At 34.6% G+C, this 21,648-nt stretch overlaps 2 protein-coding genes across 19 annotated transcripts in view; one reads left to right on the plus strand and one right to left on the minus strand.

Moving 5' to 3' along the window:
- The window catches only part of Eph (Eph receptor tyrosine kinase), a 316,120-nt gene extending 298,125 nt beyond the window's left edge, over positions 1-17,995 (plus strand). For 2 of the 18 annotated variants that reach the window (XM_089857914.1, XM_089857896.1), the window contains 13 exons: positions 2,746-2,901; positions 4,116-4,418; positions 8,458-8,751; positions 8,847-8,958; positions 9,252-9,328; positions 11,536-11,580; positions 12,116-12,259; positions 12,514-12,761; positions 12,996-13,094; positions 13,182-13,292; positions 13,379-13,594; positions 13,759-13,901; positions 13,973-17,995. In XM_089857914.1, coding sequence (XP_089714040.1) covers positions 2,746-2,901; positions 4,116-4,418; positions 8,458-8,751; positions 8,847-8,958; positions 9,252-9,328; positions 11,536-11,580; positions 12,116-12,259; positions 12,514-12,761; positions 12,996-13,094; positions 13,182-13,292; positions 13,379-13,594; positions 13,759-13,901; positions 13,973-14,240 — 2,216 coding nt within the window. In that variant the 3' untranslated portion in view covers positions 14,241-17,995. The remainder of the gene's footprint in view (positions 1-2,745; positions 2,902-4,115; positions 4,419-8,457; positions 8,752-8,846; positions 8,959-9,251; positions 9,329-11,535; positions 11,581-12,115; positions 12,260-12,513; positions 12,762-12,995; positions 13,095-13,181; positions 13,293-13,378; positions 13,595-13,758; positions 13,902-13,972) is intronic. The other 16 variants (XM_089857898.1, XM_089857901.1, XM_089857904.1 and 13 more) reach the window with 16 other exon arrangements.
- A 512-nt stretch (positions 17,996-18,507) lies between these two features.
- Positions 18,508-21,582, minus strand: LOC149709828 (28S rRNA (cytosine-C(5))-methyltransferase). The gene is made up of 11 exons (XM_089857915.1): positions 21,193-21,582; positions 20,784-21,124; positions 20,655-20,717; positions 20,436-20,577; positions 20,147-20,346; positions 19,765-20,083; positions 19,555-19,694; positions 19,394-19,483; positions 19,187-19,309; positions 18,870-19,092; positions 18,508-18,803 (listed from the first exon to the last, which is right to left on the minus strand). The coding sequence occupies exons 1-11, from the start codon at positions 21,287-21,289 to the stop codon at positions 18,535-18,537; spliced, it is 2,007 nt and encodes a 668-aa protein (XP_089714041.1). The 5' UTR covers positions 21,290-21,582; the 3' UTR covers positions 18,508-18,534.
- Positions 21,583-21,648: the final 66 nt, after the last annotated feature.

Here is a 21,648-nt window from a genome sequence, read left to right on the forward strand (position 1 = left end):
GGGGCAAATGCTTTTACGCAATGTTCCAGGGGACAACCACGCTAAAACGCGCAAAAATACTATATATATATATACTCTTTTTTCTTTAGATATACACCCCATGAATTTAGTCTAGTTTCCTTTTAATATTAAACTGCGGCCTTTAAATTAATTTAAATACAGATTCATACCATTTACACAAGGAGGTCCGGCTTTTGACTAACTCTCCTAGGGAGTCTGTCCTCTTTGTGTCCTTGTGTAGATGGTATGAATCATCCTAGTCTGGAAACTATGTACATAGAAATTTTAAAGTATTTTTTTTATTTCTTATTCTTATAATAATGAAATAAATTCATGGATGGATTGCATGAAGTCAGAATCTGAACTTTTTTTATTTTATTCTTAAGGGAGCTTGCTATAAATCTTCTTCTATGGACAGCGAACGTTCACCTCCATTTGGATGGGATAAGGAGTATAGGACCCCTCCCCGTTTGAATTTTATTTCTTTATTTTTTGTTTTTGAATGATTCTAAAAACTTTCTTCCATCATGCGCTTACTTCTTAACTATGGGTAGAAGAACTTGGGTCTTGTCTAAAAACTAACTTTGCTATGAAATCATGATAGAACATAATGGGGGTAACGTAGCTATAGCTATTCTGTCTTTTATATACGTAACCCTTTCTGCACCATTGTTCTGTAAGAAATATTTTTACATCTAACGAATACGCATTTATTCAGAAGCTTCAATCGTATTTGTTTGTATGTACATTCCTGATTAACAGGAAGTAACTGCAAACGTTAACTTTAATAAGAAAGATTATAAGTTATGTTACTTTTTAGGAACGTTCTAATTTGATGGACTTGGTGAATTTTTTTATTTTTATGTGTTTAATTTGAAAATACGTGGACTTGGTTTACGTTTTTTGTTCATTCGAAGTTCATTGCATTTAAAACAAGGTTGTCGAAGACACTCGACTTTAATTCCTTGACCTTTTGAACCCTAATAATAATAATAATACCGCGTAGGCTTAGCTAAGAATGAAAGAATTGAAAGACACCATCCCAATTTGACATTGCAAGAGGACACGGTCATACTCAAATCTATTTTAAATTTAAATCTTATTCGTTTCCCATGAGGTCAGAATCGGATACATCCCGAAAGTATGTCGCCTACCATGAGGGGGGTGGTTTTGTAACTAAATAAGTATAGGGGTGCCAAATAATTAACCTCGCTTTAACACCCCCGTCTGTATCTTTTACCCGGCCCGGGAAACTCCACCGCTCCACACCGCAACGCATTTGACGTTTCTGCAAAACGATTATCGTCAACAGACATCGTGTGTCTGTGTACCCCCTGACTTAAAAACATCATTCCAAATTGTTCCGCTTTTAGATAAGAGAGAAAGAGAGAGAAGAGGATGACGGGAAATTTCCAAGTCGTCGCCACCGTGTGTGTACAATCATGCTATCCTATCCCTTTCCTATCTCTCGCGCGCGGGAAAACCGCTCGCACGTGATAATCATTAAGAAGCGCGAGCTCAAATTGCGCCAAAAACGAAACGAAGAAGGCGGGAGTAGAGAGCGTGCGTTTTCCCGCGCTAAAATATTTTTCAGATCGTCATGGTTCATATGAAAACATCCTGACGCGTCGGAAAAGATAAGGAGGGGTGGACTAGCTGTTTTCTATTTTTTTTTTATTTTGAGCGGGAAAACAATACAGAGAAAATTAGAGCGCGTGTTTTTTCTCTCTCTCTCTTGCGCCAACAGCTGGTTGGTGTAAAATATTTTTAAAAAAATTTTGCCTAACCTCTTAGGTATAGTACACAGTACATCACATATGTTTTGCGTTTGAAAATAGGTCTAAATGCCTATAATTTTCCTTAAAAATATAGTATATTATAAATAAAATAGTGTTTTATATGTAATATGGCTGGGTTCACGTAATTTCTTATCAGGTTAAATTAGAGGGGATGTTTCGCAGTCAGTGAATATAACATTGCAACAGACTGCAGATGGCCACACCCAAGTTAACCCCCTACCAAAAAAAAAAAAAACGAGGAAGAAACCCCATATCCACCCCAATTCAGCTTAGAAAAGCTACCAAACTCAAAGGTGGATAATATTAATTTTAAATTACATTGGAAAAACCATTCCTCCTGCCTTTGGTACCCAGTAAAATCTCATATTGAAACAAGTAAAAGTTCGTTTCATAATAAAGGTTCAATACGAAGAAAGGTTTTAAGTTTGAAGTCGTGTAGTTTGTTGGTATTGATTTCTCCGGATGGGATAAAGGTGTGTGTGTGTGTCTCTTATGGTCTCTATGGTGGGTGGAAGTTCCCATCCCAGAGTATTCTTTATTTCCCATACGAGATATTACCGTTCGATAACGGAAGAGAACTGGGAAGTAGAAATCTCTTCCACTTTACTAGATGAAAAATCCCAGTCCCCCTTTTCATGGCTTGGGAGAAAAAAAACCTCCGTCTTCTTCTTAAGCCTTGGTTAGCCTAAAAACCCTCCTTTAAAAATAGGCCTAATCTACTTACCTTAACCTGTAATTGGTTTATAACTGGAGTGGAATACTTTTGGTGCGTATTGACCTTGTGACCTCTGGTGTTGAGGGGTTTTTGGTGAAAGGCGCGTTTTAATTTAACCTCTTGACCCCCCTAGGTGTGTTTTGTTTTTTATGGTGATTAGTTTTAACTTCTTATGGTAATTGGTTATGTGTTCTGATCTATTCTAATTTCTATTTTCTCTTGTTTGTGCAGGTTGTGCCGCTGGTTTCTACAAGTCGGTGGTGGGAGATGAGACATGCGCGTCATGTCCCGAACATAGTACGGCCATCTACGAAGGTGCCAGCGAGTGTCAGTGTGATGATGGGTACTATCGGGCCCCTAAAGACCCAAAGTCAATGCCATGCACTCGTAAGTCTCATTATCATAGATGATATTCTGTTAATTACTAGCAGAGAAACAAAGCCAACAGGGGCTTGGGTTATTTTCCTGGCGCCATCCAAGAAGCGCCGCTAGAGGTCAGCGCTAGTTGGCTAGCTAGCCTCATTTCGTGCATGTGTACTGAACTCTAGCTCCGTCTGGCGGTGCCTCTTGGTTGGCGCCTGGGAAATAACCTAACATGGCGACCTCTCACCCCTGTGTGTTGGTTTATCTGCAAGATATTATCGGAATTATCTATTCACTGATAGTTGTAACGCAACTAAGTTCTGTTAAACGTGTTGGAAACAGGTGTGTGTACTAGCTAGCTATCGGTAACTTGGATAAGAGTAAACACCAATACGTATCTCTATTAATCCTCGCATATATCAATTCATAGTAATAAGATCAAAGAATCCCGTCCGCCTCTAAAGATCAGGTCTACAAAATTCAAAAGAGATTTATGAATAATTTATGTTAATTCCCTATAAATTGGGCCATTTGTTTTTAGGGGGTAGTTTCATAAACAAACAAAAGCCATCGCCTTTATCTCTAGTATAATCTTAAATTGAAAAGAAAAAAATTACCCATAAAGCTTAGCGTGTTAATGAAAGTTATTTTTTTTTAATATTTTTTGATCACGCCATGCCATTCAAGTACTCTTTAATTACTAGTAGAGTTGATGTTAGGGCGGAGTGACACACGATGCAATTTCCTATAGAAAAGAAAGTAACACTAACAATGCATGCTTTTACAAGAAAGAGCTAAGCCTAAATTCCAGTGAAGGTTTTGTTTTCATTAAGACAATATTGTTTTTCATTACTTTTTCCGTTGCTATAGCGAAAAGAAAACAATTGGTTTCTTTTTTGAAAGGATCTTTATAGTGGCGGCATATTTCTTTTATCTTTAGTACTTCAAAAGCTATTGTTTTTTTTTCTTGAATAAGTTTCGTTAATGATGACTTAAAAGTTTGGAAGGCAGACTTTATAAATATAAATATAAATTTATGCAAATATTTTTAAACTAGGTTGTTTTGCAGATGTTTCAGAAATTTATTGACTTAAAATAGAATGATTTGAATTTTAATTGAAGTTAATTAAGTGATGGATTTAATGATTTAATTAGTGGAAGAGACAGGCTCTAAATTGTAAACTTTAAAACACGTGATATTAAATTAAAACAATTGGTTTATTCTTTTGTCTGTTTAGAACCTCCGTCGGCACCGCAAAACTTGACGGTGAATTTTTTCGATCAATCTACTGTGGTTTTGACGTGGCAAATTCCATCGTTTTTGGGTGGACGAACGGACACTACTTATCGTTTAGTTTGCGATACATGCGGACCCGGAGTCAACTACTTACCGTCTCAACAGGGTTTCAATGACACTAAAGTGACCATTTCCGGATTGCACCCTGTTACCACTTACGTCTTTCAAGTGTACGCCGAGAATGGATTATCCGAAATGGCCAGTGGACAGTACGTTGAGGTCACAGTTACGACCGAAGCTTCTGGTAAGTTTCGAACCATTTATATTTAACGACGCGATGTTACAATAAGCCTAAGCCTTTGCGAGTGATGTTTAAGTTTTAAAATGTTCTAAAAGCAGACGACGTAAAATCTCATAACGCGGTATTTAACGTCGCTAGGTTACTATAAGCCTAAGCCTTTGCGAGTGAGGAGTGATGCTTAAGTTTTAAAATGTTCTAAAAGCAGACGACGTAAAAACACATAACGAGGTATTTAACTTAGCTAGGTTACTATAAGCCTAAGCCTTTGCGAGTGATGTTTAAGACTTTAAGTTTTAAAATGTTCTAAAAGCAGACGACGTAAAAACTCATAACGGGGTATCCTATTTACTGAAGACGTTTCATTACCCCTTCAAAAAGAGATAGAGAAAGAGATAGTGTAACCAAATATTAACGATTTGGGAGAAAGGGAGGGAGAGCCGAGTCCTTTTTCCCTTCGTATTAAAAATCGATTAGTTCAACGAAGCGCGGTTCTTCTTCTCCTTCTTGCTGTCGTGCGGAATAGAAAAATCTCGGAACTGTTTCTCGCTCCATTTAAATATATATATATATTTCTTTTTATTATTATTTGAATAACGCGTGTAACGCTTGGGTATATGATTACGTTTAATTAAACGTGCAAATTTCAGACTGAAAGGAAAATTGGTTCAACCCTCCACCCCATTTAAAACGTCATCAGTGTCAAAAAGAATTCAGAATGAACATTTATATTTTTTTTATTCTTTTTTAATATTGCGACTAAATATATTATCAATTTGAATTATGATGTGGTGGTTGATAATTCGTAGTTGTAGTAAAGTAATGATTAGATTAGGTTGTTCTGTCTTCTTCAAAAATTGGAATGTTCAAGCTTTGTTTTAAATTGTTAGGCGTATTTTGAAAATATTTAATTTAGGCTTAGTAAAGGATAGAAGGATCTTTTACATCTGTTAGATTATTATGCCTAATTGGAATTTTTCAAATTTAGGCTTAGTACGTCAGCTCGCGATCAAAATTCGACCTTTAACCCTTGCTTTAACAACCAGGATTTTAAATCTTTTTCAATATTAAGCCTAATTTGAAACAAAATGTTTCAATTTAGGCTTAGCAACGGTTTCCTAGAAGCTCGTCTAGCTCTAAGCCTAATTCGACTGGAATGTTTAATTTAGGCTTAGGTAAGGTTTCCTAGGTAGAAGAAAATAAAGATCGTGACTGTCTAGCATGGACATTTTTTCTTACCCAGAATTCCTTTAGATATATTTAAAAATTCCATTTCTTTCAATAATAACAAATAAGCAACCCTTCTCTTCCTAGATGCATTGAACTCTCAGGTGGTGGTGCTATCTTTGTAGAGAGACTCGGCATATTAATTCAAGCATGAATCATTTTGATTTTTTTTTTTTTTCCAAATCAAATCCCCCTCCCTTTTTTTAAGAAAGTAAAGGTTACGGTAGTTTTGATTCAAACCTTGTTTTTGTTATGTATATACACTTATCAATAGTATATTTCCCAAAAGAATAGGTGGAATGGGGCGTTGGACATATAGGTAGTTGGGCCTTCGCCCCCTCGTCTTCCCTCTTCCAAAGCTTTGTCTCTTTCCTGTCTTGTTTCTACTGTATATTTGGATTCTAGTAAAAGGAAACGGTTCGCGCAGTTTTAGCTTTAGCTGGACCAGCTCCTCAGTTTGGTTGTATATCATAAGTAACCTGAAATGATGTTAGTTACTTAGGTAGGGTTCTCGGTTGCCTCTCGTGCTTTGAAACGCCCTTCCCTGGGTGCAGTTCTTATCGCCCTCTAGCGGTGATGGTACGTACTTAGAGTTCTTTATTTCTTGTGAGTGGCAAGGAGAAATATTAGAGGTTGTAATAAGAGATTAATAGGGATTTGGCAATTCGGGTTTAGCTCCACCCCCTAGCGCCATTATGTTACAGAATGAAAGCTATTTAAGTCCCTCCTCCTTGTGTGTTTTTTAGCGCATGACGTAGTTCTGCAAAGTCCATATTACTATTTTTAATTTATTAGTACGCCCATCACTGCCATCTAGAAGAGCTTCATTATTATCATTTAGGAAAATAGCGCTCTCTGTTGGTTAGGATCGGAAATAAAATACTCTTAACTTTGTTTAGGGAAACAATAATTTCGAAGTTCTGGAAGGTCAAGTTATAACAGCCTTAATCCTTGGCTAAATCCTTACATCAAGTATTGTCAAACTTGCAATAGAGCAAGCTCTGATAGCAACTCGAAGTGGGAACTTATGGATTTATTATTTACATGTGATTGGTTGGTTGGGTTAAAAGAAGAATCGATTTTTAAGAATCGTTGAAGCGGAACAGACTATACTCTTCCGTCTCTCTCTCTTTATATATTTCTTGCTTTTCTTTTTTATTTTATTTCTTTATCGAAATCTTATTTCGTTCCTCAGCTTAAGTTAAGCATTATAGGCTACCCTTTATTTCACTCTATTGACTCCTCTTCACGGCATTAACAACGCTACAACCATAAACTGTCCATGCACCAAAATGGAGAAAAGATTGAACCTAGTTTTATTTTTTCTTTCTCTCTCTTTATTTTGATCCTAGGATCCTTGAAAAACTATTTTGTGTTTTTAAAACCGTTTGTAGAAATTAGATTATCTTAGGAGTGTTGCTTTGAACCCAACTTGCGTGTTGGCTGGGATTACATTTTTTCTATTATAATTTATTTAGTAACGGTTCAGTTTGAACTAGTTACAAGTACTACTTGAGTTATTTGGATAATTTATAGGGAGCCTGACAACACTGAACTAATTAAATTAAAGCTGAGAAAATGGAATAATTTTATCTAATTAAAACTATCTATGCCTATTGACCAGTCCATTAATTCCAGAAGATATGCAAACACCACAGGGGTTATTTCACTCGCTAGAGTCAGTAGTCAGTACCTCCTCCCTTGTGTTGTAAAAACGAGCTCCCTCTGGCGTCGCCACTTGGGGTCAAGGAAATAACCTGTGTGTTGGTTTCTCTTCAACTAATTAATGGAATGGTGTTTACCTTTAAAATTGAATAACTAATACGCTTAGATACTAACGAAAAGAGACTTATCTTTCACGCAAAATTTCGCAAAGGGTATTGAGCAGGCGTGTTCACCTTGTTTCTTGTATTTTTCATTTCTCTCTCTGTGCGTTTTTCCGTTTCTCTCTTGCGGGATTTATATTGACGATATATCTAGATATAAGTTTTCTTTTTATTAAATCAAAAAGAACTGCGCTCTCTCTCTTTCTTTCTCTCTCGGAGCGAGTGAAGTCTTGGATAGAATATATCGCCTTATCTTTAATTCTTAAGAGAGTGTAAAGCCCTTTGCCACTTTCGGATGGTTGTGTGTGTATGTGTGCCCGAGCAATACACTGATTCCTGACTGACTGGCTTCCGGATAAAGGTCGATAGTCTACGAGGAAATTGTTATTTTGATAATTCCACCCCAAGGAAATTGGAAAAATCTACATGCGGGAAATATGGGATGGACATTCTTAAGAATGTATATTTGAAGTTCCTTTAATTAAGTACTAGTTAATTTAATTATAGATATAGAAAAGATTCCATGGTATGCTTGAGTAAGGAAATAAAATTAATTTAAGGTTGGGAATCTAGTGATTCAAGGTCATTCTAAGTTTAATTTCAAATCTCACTTTTTAAAGCTAGGTGAGGGGAGGGGACGTAAATCATATGTATTTTTGTGGTATGTCAAGGTCACTCTAAATTAGTTTCAAAGCAATATTTAAAGGAAGTACTTGAAATTAATGTATTCACCTTATCTCACCACGCTCGAGTCGCGAAAAATAAATCAAGGTCATTCTAAATTTAATTTCAAATCTCACTTTTAAAGTGAGGGGAGGGGACGTAAATCATGTATTTTTGTGGTATATCAAGGTCACTCTAAATTAGTTTGAAACCAATGTTTGAAGGAAGTACTTGAAATTAATGTATTCACCTTATCTCACCACGCTAGAGTCGCGAAAAATTATACTTCTAAGCTCTAATTAATAAATTCTGTTTTTTTTATTTAACAGTACCATCTGTGGTCAGTAATATTCGTATCCTCTACGTCAAGAGCACCGAAATCGCATTGTCCTGGACACCACCAGTTGATCCATTTTCGGTTACCGAACTCTACGAAGTCCGTTACTTTCAAAAGAACTACGAGAACGCCTCGACGGTCAAGACGGACAAAGAACAAATAGTCCTGAACAATTTGAAACAAGACACTGAATACGGTTTCCAAATTCGAGCCAAAACAACTCACGGATGGGGCGAATACAGTAAACCCATGTTCCGTATGACCGGACAGTTAGTGGGAAGTACAGGTGAGAAGTGATATGATTTTTTGCTGCTGGTATTTACGGGGTGTATACAATTACTTCCGCGGAAACAAATTATTGAATGTCAAATTTCGCGTTAGCGTATGTAGGTGACGAAGATCAAGTTCAAGTTCGTATCATAGCTGGTGCCACCGTCGCTGTCGTCGTTCTGGTTGTTGTAATTGTGGTCATGATTGTCCTCTACATCAGAAGGTAATGTCCGTCTTTAAACACCTTTGAAGAATGAAGTAGGATAGGCCTAAGAACATAGGGCACAATGCCATGAAAGATGAAAAGGATATGACAGTCTACCTTTTTTCGTCAGCTTGCATTATCTTCCCTTATGTTCTTAGGCACCTCAATAGATAGTTTAAGAAACTGAACGAAAAACTTGTAGCGCCCTAGACGGTTAGCAAAGTTTAAATTTGACAAGAAGTTTTGTTGTCTCTCGCGATAATAACGCGTTACAAAAACAAAATGTTTAACACTTTCCCACTTTTTCCCAGAAGCTCTGATGATTGCAATAAGAAACAGCCGAGTGATTGCGATACTTTAGAATATCGTAACGGGGAAGGTAAGAAATGTAAGAGTCCCTTTTTATATTATATTCATTATTATATTCATAAAACACCGTAATAATATGCTAAGCAGCTTCGCATGTGTGTTCCGTCTTACGTAACCTAAGCAAATAACGGTATATACATTAACCCTAACTTAAGATAAATGCAAAGGCCTAGCTGGACTCTTCTAGTAGAAAATTTTAATAGCCAAAAAAGTAGTGTAGGACGCTGGGTACCATTTGGTAAATGTCACCTGAGGGTAGGGTGTGAAGATTAAGATGGGTTCCGTACGCCTTTGGGTACGGTGACAAGTGACGTGGGTTTTTTTTTGCGCAGGGTAATAGCCCTGATGTTCTTGCACCCTTTATTACCCATCGTAAATTCTTCTTAGTTCTTTATGAAGATTAAAAGACGTCTGAAAGGTGTTATTTTCGTCGGAGGGGCGACCGCCCTACCTCTAGTATGCCTTAAGAAATAATTTTTTTTCTTTTTTTTTCGTTATGGCCACCCTCTTCTTTTAAATAATGAAATAGGCCTTTTCATACCTTTGGGAATTTTTCTCACAAGTTTTTTTTTTCTGGGTAACCCTTACTTAACGCCATGTTCTGTGCTTAGAGAGTAGTGGCAGTACATGTTATCTTTCAAGTAATGTAGGCAGTAAGATGCCATTACTATCTGTGGCTAGTTGGGAATGATGGTATGGATTTAAGAGGATACTTGAATACAGCAGCCTTGTTGGAAAATGGGGACGCATGCTTAGTTAAGGCTTTTTTCATGGCTAGAAATTATAGAGGCGACACCGGAAATGATTATGTAGAAAGGGATCACACTTACTTTTCGATGTGGGCGTGTTTTATACTGAATTTGGGAGAAAGCTTGGGCCATGTTGACGTCAAAAAGCTGCTCCCAAATCTATAAGTCCCATCGTAACTGATTAAACTTAAGAATTTGGTGCAGTTAAGTAAGCCTTTAATATACAGGATAGCTATAGCTAAGCCTAGGTTTCGTTGTAGACTCATTTTGAAAAGGTTACCACCGCCACCACCAACACCTTCACTCTTAAGAGTAAAAGTCTGGTAAAGTGTTAAAGAAAAAGGGGGCAAGGGACGTTCTTTCATTGTTAATGATCACATTAAGCCAACATTTCCGGGGGCCCAGTACAAAATTAATGCCAAGGCTTAACAATTTTTACGTTATTCTCCTGGAAGTTTTTCTTTTTATTAGGGGTAATTTTTTCCCTTGGTTTTAGTTTTTTTTGTTTTATCTATCAACATCAATCCGGAACGTCCTCTTCCTCTGGTGTTCTCGTCTTTTTCTTATCACCAGGGGGCGCGTATTTAATAATGAACGTACATAATAAAGCATATGGGAATGGGATTAATTTTTAGGCTTATGGTTATGCCTGTTTTTACTTCCTAGGAAATTGCTAGAATTATTTTTTATATTTTTTGTGTGTGTGACATGTCAAAAAGAAGATGAACTTTTATTACAAGTTAGGCTTAGACATAAATTGTTTTAATTTGTATAAAACGCCTCGAATTTGTCCTGAGAATAACGAAAAAAGTTTAATTTGGGGAAAATTAAACCTCTCGAGTGTGGAAAGTTTTGTTTCTTGCTTAATTATGATTAACACTTATGGTATTACCATTACAACGTTGTCTGAAATTAGGCTTAAAGTATATATATAAATACAAGATGATTCAGCGTTTATTTTTCGACGATTAGTTTTAACGCAATTATCTTGTACAAAAATGACCGAAAATTTCACGCAGCTTAATATAAGTGCACAACGATATAATATTATAAGGACAGAAAAGGCGGGAAAAAGGCCCAGAATTTCAATTAAGGCGATAAGGATTTCCTAAGCCTTTGCGCTCGTCCTAAGAGAGAGAGATTCGCGCGCGCTCTTTCATTCTCGAGCCAAGGCTTAAAACGGAACGACTGTTATACGCGAACGATGCTTAGATAACGCGTTTTCATTAAGTTAATGACACTGGTGTAACTACGGTTAGGCTTAACGAAAGCGAGAAGGCTAATCGTTAAGTTTATTTATACGAAGAAATTGCTGAAAGTTTTTTCTTCTAACGCTTTTTCTAATACATGTACGCCGGGTGGTATTCTAATCAAAAATGGTTTTTGGTGTTTTTTTCTCGTTCTATTTCCTCCGCTTAATTGTGTGTTCCTAAAAAAATTGCACATCTCTATCTAATCCCTACTAAAACACGTTCAGTAGTACCGGCTTTGGAACATCCTCCTATAGTACCCACAGCTCACCGTAAGTTGCTCTTAGTCTAATTGAACTTTAACCTTTTGCGTACTAGATTCTATTAGTAGTATACCTTGCTTCGATTATGTCTAAACTTTGCGGATATTCACTGAATTTGATATAAAAATATCTTCAGAAGTTACGTTTTCTTCAGTTTAGCCAAGGCTTAAGTTTTTGAAATTTGCCTACCAAGGCTTAAACTTAAGCCTAAATTGAAGAAAAGTAATTCGCGTGCAGTTTCCAACTGTACTCTATGAAATAAATATATTTTCAATCAAATAGTTCATTACCATAAACTTTCGTAAAAGTTCTGGATGAAAATTCCGCAAAGATTTAACAAGTTTGGCACACTCAAAAGCTCTAAAATTTTAACCATCTCGCTCTCTGCTAGCATATGGATAAAATTTGAATATTTATACCGGGGACTAATTTTTAAATAGTAATATAAATTTAAACATAAAATTTGCTCCTATATAAGTTCTAAATATTATACGCAAAGTAATAATTTCGGGAAATTTGTTTGGTTTTATTCGTTTTCGCGCAGTTACGACTCCGCTATTTACGACTTGCGCCGGTCCCAGAACTTACGTGGATCCCCACACGTACGAAGACCCCAATCAAGCCGTTAGGGAATTCACCAAAGAGATAGAAGCCTCTCATATAACCATCGAAGCCATTATTGGAGGAGGTAATTTAAATTTACTATATTTTTACTTTTAAGCCTACCACAATTTCGTGAATATATTGTTGTAAACGAAAACAAAGCGTACGTGGCGTGTTCGGTTATTTATTTAGTTTCTGCGAAACCGTATAAAATTTCTCTAGTCCCTTCAGTGCACACTTTCTATAGATTCTAAGGGCCTTATTGTAGACCCGAACTTCTGGAGAATGTTATAGGGTTATGGTCGCTATTATAGTTTTCCATGCTACCTGTATTTTTAGGTGAATTCGGCGATGTTTGTCGAGGCAAATTAAAGATTCCAGGGCGACCGGAAATTACGGTAGCCATTAAAACATTGAAACCCGGTTCTTCGGACAAAGCTCGTATGGATTTCTTGACGGAAGCGAGTATTATGGGTCAATTTGATCACCCTAACGTGATATATCTACAAGGAGTGGTCACTAAAAGTAATCCCGTCATGATTATAACGGAATACATGGAGAATGGATCCCTGGATACCTTTTTAAGGGTAAGTCTGAAGTTTTTTACATGAACATTTCCGTGTGCAATGATCAGGGGTTGGGAAGGTCGGCTTTGGAAGAAAAACAAGATGGCCTCGGCCACATTATAGTTTTGCTTTGCCATAATGGTCACACTTGGGGGAAGAATGGTGGGATCGCCTAGCCGCAAGGGGACGGAACAATAGTTTTCCAGCTTTGAACAGCCAATTAATTTAGGATCTCGTAATTTAATTATCTTGTAGGCAAATGATGGCAAATTTCAAGTCATTCAATTAGTTGGAATGTTAAGGGGTATAGCCGCTGGAATGCAGTACTTATCAGAGATGAACTACGTTCACAGGGTAATTACTTCACTATATATTTATTATCAGTACTTTCTGTTAATTTCTGAAGTTAACAAAGTAGAATGTTTTATTTTATCATGGCAGGACCTAGCCGCCCGTAATGTCTTAGTCAATGCCAATTTAATATGCAAAATAGCCGATTTTGGTCTGTCCAGGGAGATCGAAAGCGCCACCGAAGGAGCTTACACGACGAGAGTACGTTGAACAGTCTTTATTTTCATTAACCTTTGAACTCCGCGTGTGTTGGTTTTGTTTCCACCTCTAACGAAATTGAAAAGAAGATGCCCCATTTATTGTTTCAGGGAGGAAAAATTCCAGTTCGATGGACGGCACCCGAAGCCATCGCTTTCCGGAAGTTCACTTCCGCCAGCGATGTTTGGAGCTTCGGTATCGTCTGCTGGGAGGTCATGTCCTATGGGGAGAGACCCTATTGGACGTGGTCCAATCAGGACGTTATAAAGAGCATAGATAAAGGCTATAGGCTGCCCGCACCCATGGTAAGTAATTGTTATACATATTGTCTGTATTGCGCGCCGAAGTACAATAGTTAAATAAGTCGGACTTAGATGTCACTACGATCTTTTTTCGGGATTAAAAATTGAAGGAAAATTATTCGCTGCGCGGGGCACAAATTCATTAGGGAATACTTATGTATTTGTAGGACTGCCCAGAAGCTCTTCACCAACTTATGTTGGACTGTTGGCAAAAAGAGCGATCTCACAGACCTTCCTTCTCTAGTATTGTCAAAACTCTGGACAAATTAATGAGGTGTCCAGAGAGTTTGAGGAAAATCGCCCAACACAGGTCAGTTTCGAAATAGGCCTAGATACATTTATTTTTTGGGGGTTGTAGACGCAACTTTTCCAACTTTGCAGGCATCAACACCCCTTAGACCCTAGCGCCCCAGATCTAACGCAGTTTAAGACTGTGGAGGAATGGTTGGTTAGTATCAAAATGGGCCGTTATTTGGAAAACTTCCAACAAGCGGGCGTCAATAGTACCGAAGCCGCGTCTAGGCTAACGCTCAAAGACCTAACCGCGCTCGGTATCACGTTAGTAGGACATCAAAAGAAAATCATGAATAGCGTACAGACAATGAGAGCCCAAATTACGGCCAATATGTCCGAAGGGTTTCTAGTTTAGTCCTCCCCGAGAAAAAAAAAAGAATATGAATCCCTTTACTTAATATTCGCGCGTATTCCACGTTTAATTTCTCTTATAAATACGAAAACAACAAAACAACAAGAATTGTTTTTGGGTTCCAAACCGGTCAATTCTACACAATTATTTATTACTAATATAAATTATGGCCGCTGAACTCTTGAAAAAAAAAAAAATACGAAAAGCGCGTTACGCGAAAACCAGCCAGCCGGCCGGCCAGCCGTTTGCATCAGGCTAATACTTTTACGGGCCACTCGAACGGTAAAAAGTAAAAAAAAGACGCGTTCAACGGAAGAAAACAGTCAAATTCGCTTAGATAAAAATTATGTCGTATATTTAAAAATATAAATAATACTACCGAATTGAAGGAATTTTAAATTTTCGCGAAAAGTGTTTCTTTTTAGTTTTTCTTTACGTTTTTTTTTTTAACCTTTTTTATTTAATTTTTTTTTTTACGTGTTTCATTATTTAAAAAAAAAAAAAAACAATGAACTAAAATTAATATCGGTGGTATAATATCATCGATGGATCCCAAAATATACTCGCGATTAAAAAAAAAAAAACAAACAAACATTGAACAGATAAATCGCAATTTACACTATTTTTTACATAAACAAACAAATAAACAACCGTTCAAATATTACGTTTTGAAACGGAAGATGATTATAGCCCCGAGATTGTGAGAAGTGTGCAACGACCAAAAGAAGAAGGAAGTGTTTATCATAAATAAATGAAATTTGAAAAAAAGTAAGTAAACAAACAAACATTCGCGCTTATTAATCGCGATTTCTAAAAAAAAAACAAAAAAAAAACTAAAAATTTAAAATTAATTTAAATGTCAACCAAACGCTTTCTTTCGCTTGAACCTTATATAATTGTAAATAGCACATATCATAAGGTTATGACAAAAGAAAATTAATATAGTGAACTCGAATCGGCTATTTTGTAGAAAAGTGAGCTGGACGTTTTAATTCTTCGGAGGAAAAAACCTTTTTGATTTATTTTTTAATTAAGATAAAGTTATTTAAACAAAAAAAGAGAGAGAAATTTAATTATATTCGAGAGTGAAAGTTTAAAAAAAAAGAGAAAATATTCCAATCATATCATTATTAATTGAATTAGGCTTAACTCGTGTAACTCATGTAAACATATGTAAGCGGAAACGTACGTTTTTTAGGCTTAGCAGTCAAATTAAAGCTTAACTTCGTGAGTTAAGTTTTGTTTAAAAAAAAAAACAACACTTAAAACCAATTAGGCTACATTAACTTAAACGCGGTTAACTTAACAACTTTTGTATTTTGAAGACCAAGGCTTAAGCATTCCAAACAACTTGGAAACGAGTTTACAATACAACCATGTAAGTTTTGTTTTATTGTCACATTCTTTAATTACAGACTTTGTCCTCTGTAACTAATAATCCACGCATAGCGTTCCTGATAAACAAAGGAAATAGTTTATTTAGTCAATTCCGTCATTCATTGTTAGTGTTTATTTGTTAAAAGCCTAGAATGCACTCGCGCCATAGATTTGAACTCATCTTAACCCGAAATAGCAGAGACAAATAGAGATAAATGAAAGTGGGAAATAGAGACGTGGTACTGAGAGGGGAGGAGCTAGGGTGATGTGACATTAATATTGGTGTAATCTAAATTGTATAGTCTGAGCTGACGACTTCCAAATATAGTTGCCAAAACCGAGGTTACTGAGGTAAGAGATAGGAGGGTGTGACGTCACGAGAAAGTTCGATGTAGGAGACTATAGGGAGTGGGTAAAGGGGTGAAAATCTCCCCTACTAAGCGTCAGACCCTCACTTAGCCAATCAGGAGCCTTCCCTCACTAGACTTTCACTCTATGAAGTTTGCCGCCATTTGGGTGGAAAGGGGAGGAGCTATTTTAAGCCACACCTCTCTGGCCGCTCCCTGTAGGGACTTGGTAACAACCTTCCACTCATGGTAGAGAAGATACCAAGATTGGGACGGTCTATTAGATGAAGTTCGGTTAGCCCCCCTCCCATAGTATACTGGGGGGGAGGGATAATTATTTCGTTAACTCTTCTTACTATCTCTCACTTTCTCTTATCTCTATTTGCCTTTGGTAATTAATAATTGCAGCTTTAATAGTGCCATGATAAGTTGGGTGTTTATTAGTTTGGTATTTATTGGATTTTAACTTCATTTTATATAAATAAATATAAAATTTCAAAAACGTTAAAACAAACAAGGTAATGGGCGCTTTATTAAGGATTTAGGCTTAGCCTATAATATGAGGTGACGAAAAACAAACAAAAATTAATTAAACAAAAAAAAGAGACATATTTTCCGGTTTATTTTTTAATTAACGAGAAGATAAATTAATTACAAATTTAAAATGGCAGGGCAAAGCAAAATTCCCATGCAATAATTGAATAAAATACATCTGTGATTAGCCCTTTCAAAAAAAAAATGAAGAAAAAATTTAAGGTGTGTATAAATTAACGAAGAAAAACAATTAATTAATTTTCTTAATTACTGGGGGGAGGTGAAAATATTTTGACAAAAAAAAAATGAAATTATGAAATAAAAATAAAATCGTGTTTTTATTGACATCGACAAAGTAATGTTCCTAGCCTCCCCTTTAATATTCTAGTTTATATTTGAAATTAAATTAATTACTTAATTTTAAATGTTTTTTGTCAAAATTTTTGGGAGTTTACAAAAAAAAAAAAGATAAACAACAATTTTGGTGCTTCAAAAATAATGTTAAAAACAAATTAAATTTTACTCTAAACTCGTGAAAATTTCGGTGGTAAAAAATTAAATTAATTAATTTCTATTAATATTAAAAATATATGCGAATTTTTCACGTTTTTTAGTAAAAAAAAATCATTTAAAAAAAAACCAGGTGGTATTTAAGAAACGAATCAAGAAAAATATGCAAGCTATATAGTGTGTAGTTTTAACGAGTAAAGAAAGAAAAAACTAATTATAAATTCTTCTTTAATTAATTAATTAATTAAGAAAAATGTTTAAGTTTTATATATAAAAAAGTAATTAAAAAGTTAACTGTAGATAATTAAATAACCATCACTAATTCTGTCCAGTGGGGGAAAATAAACAACAATATAAATAACATACATTTGACAAAAAACAACTGTCCAATTAATATAATTATCATAATTAGTAAACAAACAACAAATAATATCAAATTAATTGATATATATTAATTTTTTTTTAATTGATAACAAAACTTAAAAAATCGCTCATAATTCGTGTTTACGAGAAAGTGCTGTTACCGTGTGACGTGAAAAGTTTTTAAAAAAAAAACCTCAAAAAACCAACAACCAACATTTTTTTTTTTTTTTACCGATTAACAACTCATATTTGAGATGACGTTTAGAGCTAATTATAGATTTGAGGTTAATTTATTTAGAAGGGACGGGTTCGAGATTGAATGAAAATAAAAATAACAAACAAGCGTTCATTAAATTTAAATTAAGGGAAACTGTATTTTGTTTTCCCCAAAAAGGAATAAACAAACATTGTAAATGAAACAAAACCAACAAAAAAAATACGTTGTAAGATACTTGTACATTATATAACGTTAATGTGTATACTTTTCCTCCTAATGTTTATTTTTTTTTTGTTTACATATATGTATTGAAAGAAGTTTGTAGTTTGATAAAAAAAAAAGTTCTTCGAATAGCAGAATGAATGTGCTTTTGTAATACTTTTCTCCCGAAAGTAAAGAATTGAAAATGATCCATTGAAATATATTTATTTGAAACCAAAAGTTACGCTTATATCACGCCCTATCCCCATGTGAGTTTAGGATTGTTAAAATTGGCGGGAAGTTTTCGTGCGCATCCCATGGAGCAACAACGCTCTATGCGCATGCGTCAAACTCAAACTTCTCTTTGTTCAGAATTGTCAGTTGATTTTGGAATTCGGAGCGGGGATGCCGCGTTTGCCGGCTTTTTGATTTAGATGTTTTAATTACGTAATTATTTAATTGTTATTAGTTACGGAATTAATTGCGAGTTTTAAATATGTTTATCAACGATTTTGTGACAGAGGATGCATTTATCCTACGAATTTAAAGGATTTAAGTGGCTGTTTATGTTGGGACTAGTTAAGCCTTGGACAGTAGTATTTTGACACAAGGCCAAGGCTAAACAGGTAAGAATTTTAACTTTTTCAAGTTTTTTAGGCCTAAATAATTATGTAACGATATCTTTATTGAATCTGCCAAATAATAAAGAGGCGAGGCGGTATTTAATGATTCAAAAAATAATATATTTTTATTTTTTAAACTTTTTATTCTTCTGTACATTGAATTTCTTTTTAAACTTTTTTTGTGGAGATTGATTATTATTCTTTACAAAAGACTTTTTACGTTTATTTCCCGTTTTTAATTGCTGCTGTTTCATCTTCTGAACTTCCTTATCATCTTCCTCCGCATCTTCATCAGAATCTGATTCCTCTTCATTTGATTTCTCCTCCTTCTCTTCCATTGTCTCTTTATCTTTCTCTTTCTCTTGGTCCGTTTTACTTCCTTCCTCTTCAACTCCTGAAACAAAAATAAATATTACAAACAATTAGCAAGAACTATAATTATAATTATTAATTAACTTACCATGTGTTGGTATCTTATTTGAAAACTTTTTAAGTTTTGCTACAAAAAATCCGTCCATATTATGAGTATGTGGATAAAATCTACGTGTTAGTTTTAATGAAGGATGAAATCTGTGTTCTCTAAAACGACTTAATCCCTCTCTTCCAAAATCCAATCCAGTTGGAACTAGTTTAACATTACGAACTTTAAGAGCATAGTCTATGACCCATTCATTTTCTTCAGGCTGTGGAATTTAATTAAAATTAGTTAACTTATTATTGTTTTAAATAGATATTAGTTAAATAAAATTAGGCTTAATTGAATAAATAATAACAAACCAAAATAGAACAAGTGGAATAGACCAAATATCCTCCGGTTTTGGAATTAGCATCTAAGCAATCAATAGCAGCTTTTATTAACTCTTTTTGAATATGAGAGCAACGTTGAATATCTTTTGGATCCTATTATATTAAAGTAGAAAATTAAAATTAATTATATTAAATTTATAAAAATAATTTAATTTAAATTAAATTAAATTAAATTACTTTATTCATTTTAACTGCTTGATCCTTTGAAACCACTCCGGTTCCACTACAAGGGGCATCCAATAAAACTCTATCAAAGCCTGTCATAACCTGAAATTAATCATACACAATTAAATTAATATATTATTTAAATATAATTAAAATTAAAATTAATTTAATACCTTTGGAAATTTTCTTCCATCATGAGAACAAATAACTGTATTAGTAATCCCTAAACGGTGAACATTTCCAACTATAGCTTTAGCTCTTTCAGGATGTGCATCATTTGCAAATAAAACTCCAGTATTTTTCATTAAAGCCGCTATAATTAGTTTATTTAATTAATTTAATATTAATAAGAGAAATTTTAAGATAAGTTTTAGTTTTCATACCAATATGAGTTGATTTTCCACCTGGAGCTGAACACATATCCAAAACTTTTTCATTTTCTTGAGGGGCTAATGCCATTACTGGTAACAAAGAGGCAGCTCCTTGGAGCATATAATGTCCGGCTAAATACTCTGGAGTTGCCCCAATTGGTACTTGAGAGTCATAAATAACCAGTCCAACTTTAGACCAAGTTCCAACTGGATCCACATTAGCTCCTCTGTTAATCAAAGCTTGGGCCAAATCTCTCCTACGTGTTTTTAAACTATTTGATCTGATAGTTAAAGGTCTTTGAACTTCATTAGCTTCCAAAAATTCAATCAACTGAAACAAAAAAACCATTGATTATAATTAAACTAATTAATTAGCTTAATAATTATAACAAACCTCTGCAATGGGGAACACCTCCATTAATTTTTCCATTAGATATTCATTGTAACTGTAATAAGTTGCCAAATCAGCTGACAAAACTGACAAATATTCTGCTCTTGATTTATCCTTTTCCTTCCGATTGTTAAAATCAGCTAAAACATAAGCTACATCCTTAATTCTTTGACTTATGATAGTCAGATCAGGGGCTTCAGCACGTGAAATTAATAGTTAAGGAAATAATTAAACCATTAAACCATTAATTAGTTAAATATAAATTATAATAATTTAATAAGAAAAAGGATATCTTCTTTCTCAATTTCTTGTCCACTTGGTAAAACAAATGTTTCTGATGCTAAAATATTTGTTTGTAATTCTGCTTCCGATAATTTTTTAAGTTGTTTTTTCTTTTTGTCTATTTTGGCTGATTGTTTTTCAATTGGTAAAAGCTGCAAGATTGTTTTTTTTAATAATTTTAATTATCAAAGTTAAAGATAATAATTAATTAATTAATTAAATAACTTACATCAGAATCCTCTTTATCTTCTCCAAAATCATCACCCATAACTTCATCTTCATCAGAATCAATCTAATTTACATTAAATGTTATTAGATTATAATTAATTTTAAATATTAATTTAAGATTGTTGTTTACTTCATTTAGACTGATTCCTTTTGATTCCTCTTCATCCCCAATTGATTCTTCGTCATCTTCAGCCTCACTATCTGAATCAAATAACTGTTTCTTGGGTTCTTTATCCTTTTTGGGTGTTAACCAGTCTTTATTATCATCCGTGAACTCTTGGGTAAGTTCATTTGAACTTTCATCTTCCGAGTTGTCAGAGGAGTCAGAAGGAGGGGGTTTTAACAAACTAAAAGGTTGTTTCTTTTTCTCTTGTTTTATTTGAACTTTTTCTGTAACTGGCTTTTTATTTTTGCCTCCTGCAGCAGCTTTCTCTAGTCTCTTTTTTACGCGTTTCCCTGGTTCTTTTTCAGCTATTTAAATGATAATTTAATTGGTTTAAGTTTAAAGACACTAATTATGAATATAGTTAGGTTTTTACCTTTTAAAAACTTGGGTAGTTTGGGATCTCCTTGTTTTTTGGCTTTACGTCCGGGCCCTTTCTTTTGTTTCTCACTAAATCCAGCTTTTCTTCCCATTATTTTGGTTTAAAATAACTTTAATTTCGATTATTTGGAAGAGTTTATTACAAACACGTGTTATTCCTATGGCAAAGGCTTAGCAAATTATCTTTACAACTTAAAAATTAAGTTGTTGAATGAAACTATAACTATTTAAGTTTAAATATAGCGCGACAGTGTTGATTGGACGTTATTCTAACGTACCTATTTGATAATTATGATCCGAGATTATTTTTTAAGCTTTGAAATTAATTTTAAAATGACTAAAAAGTAACTTTCAAGTCCCCACGTGTTAGGACTCGGACATGTGTTTTTTTAAAGAGCCAACGCCTATTGGTTCTTGTATAGGCCTATGCAAAATTATCATCCAATCACAG

This window comes from Phalangium opilio, unplaced genomic scaffold, assembly GCF_054372755.1.
Source record: "Phalangium opilio isolate 3A_F unplaced genomic scaffold, DU_Popi_V2 ptg000011l_1, whole genome shotgun sequence".
Classification (NCBI taxonomy): domain Eukaryota; kingdom Metazoa; phylum Arthropoda; class Arachnida; order Opiliones; family Phalangiidae; genus Phalangium; species Phalangium opilio.

Excerpts from the sequence above, each read along its gene's own strand:
- LOC149709828 (XM_089857915.1), bottom strand. The coding sequence starts at position 21,289 with ATGGGAAGAAAAGCTGGATTTAGTGAGAAACAAAAGAAAGGGCCCGGA. Across the intron at positions 20,347-20,435 it reads ACAAGAAATTGAGAAAGAAG|GTGCTGAAGCCCCTGATCTG; the intron begins ATATCCTTTTTC and ends TATTAATTTCAC. Across the intron at positions 19,310-19,393 it reads AAGCAGTTAAAATGAATAAA|GATCCAAAAGATATTCAACG; the intron begins GTAATTTAATTT and ends TTAATATAATAG.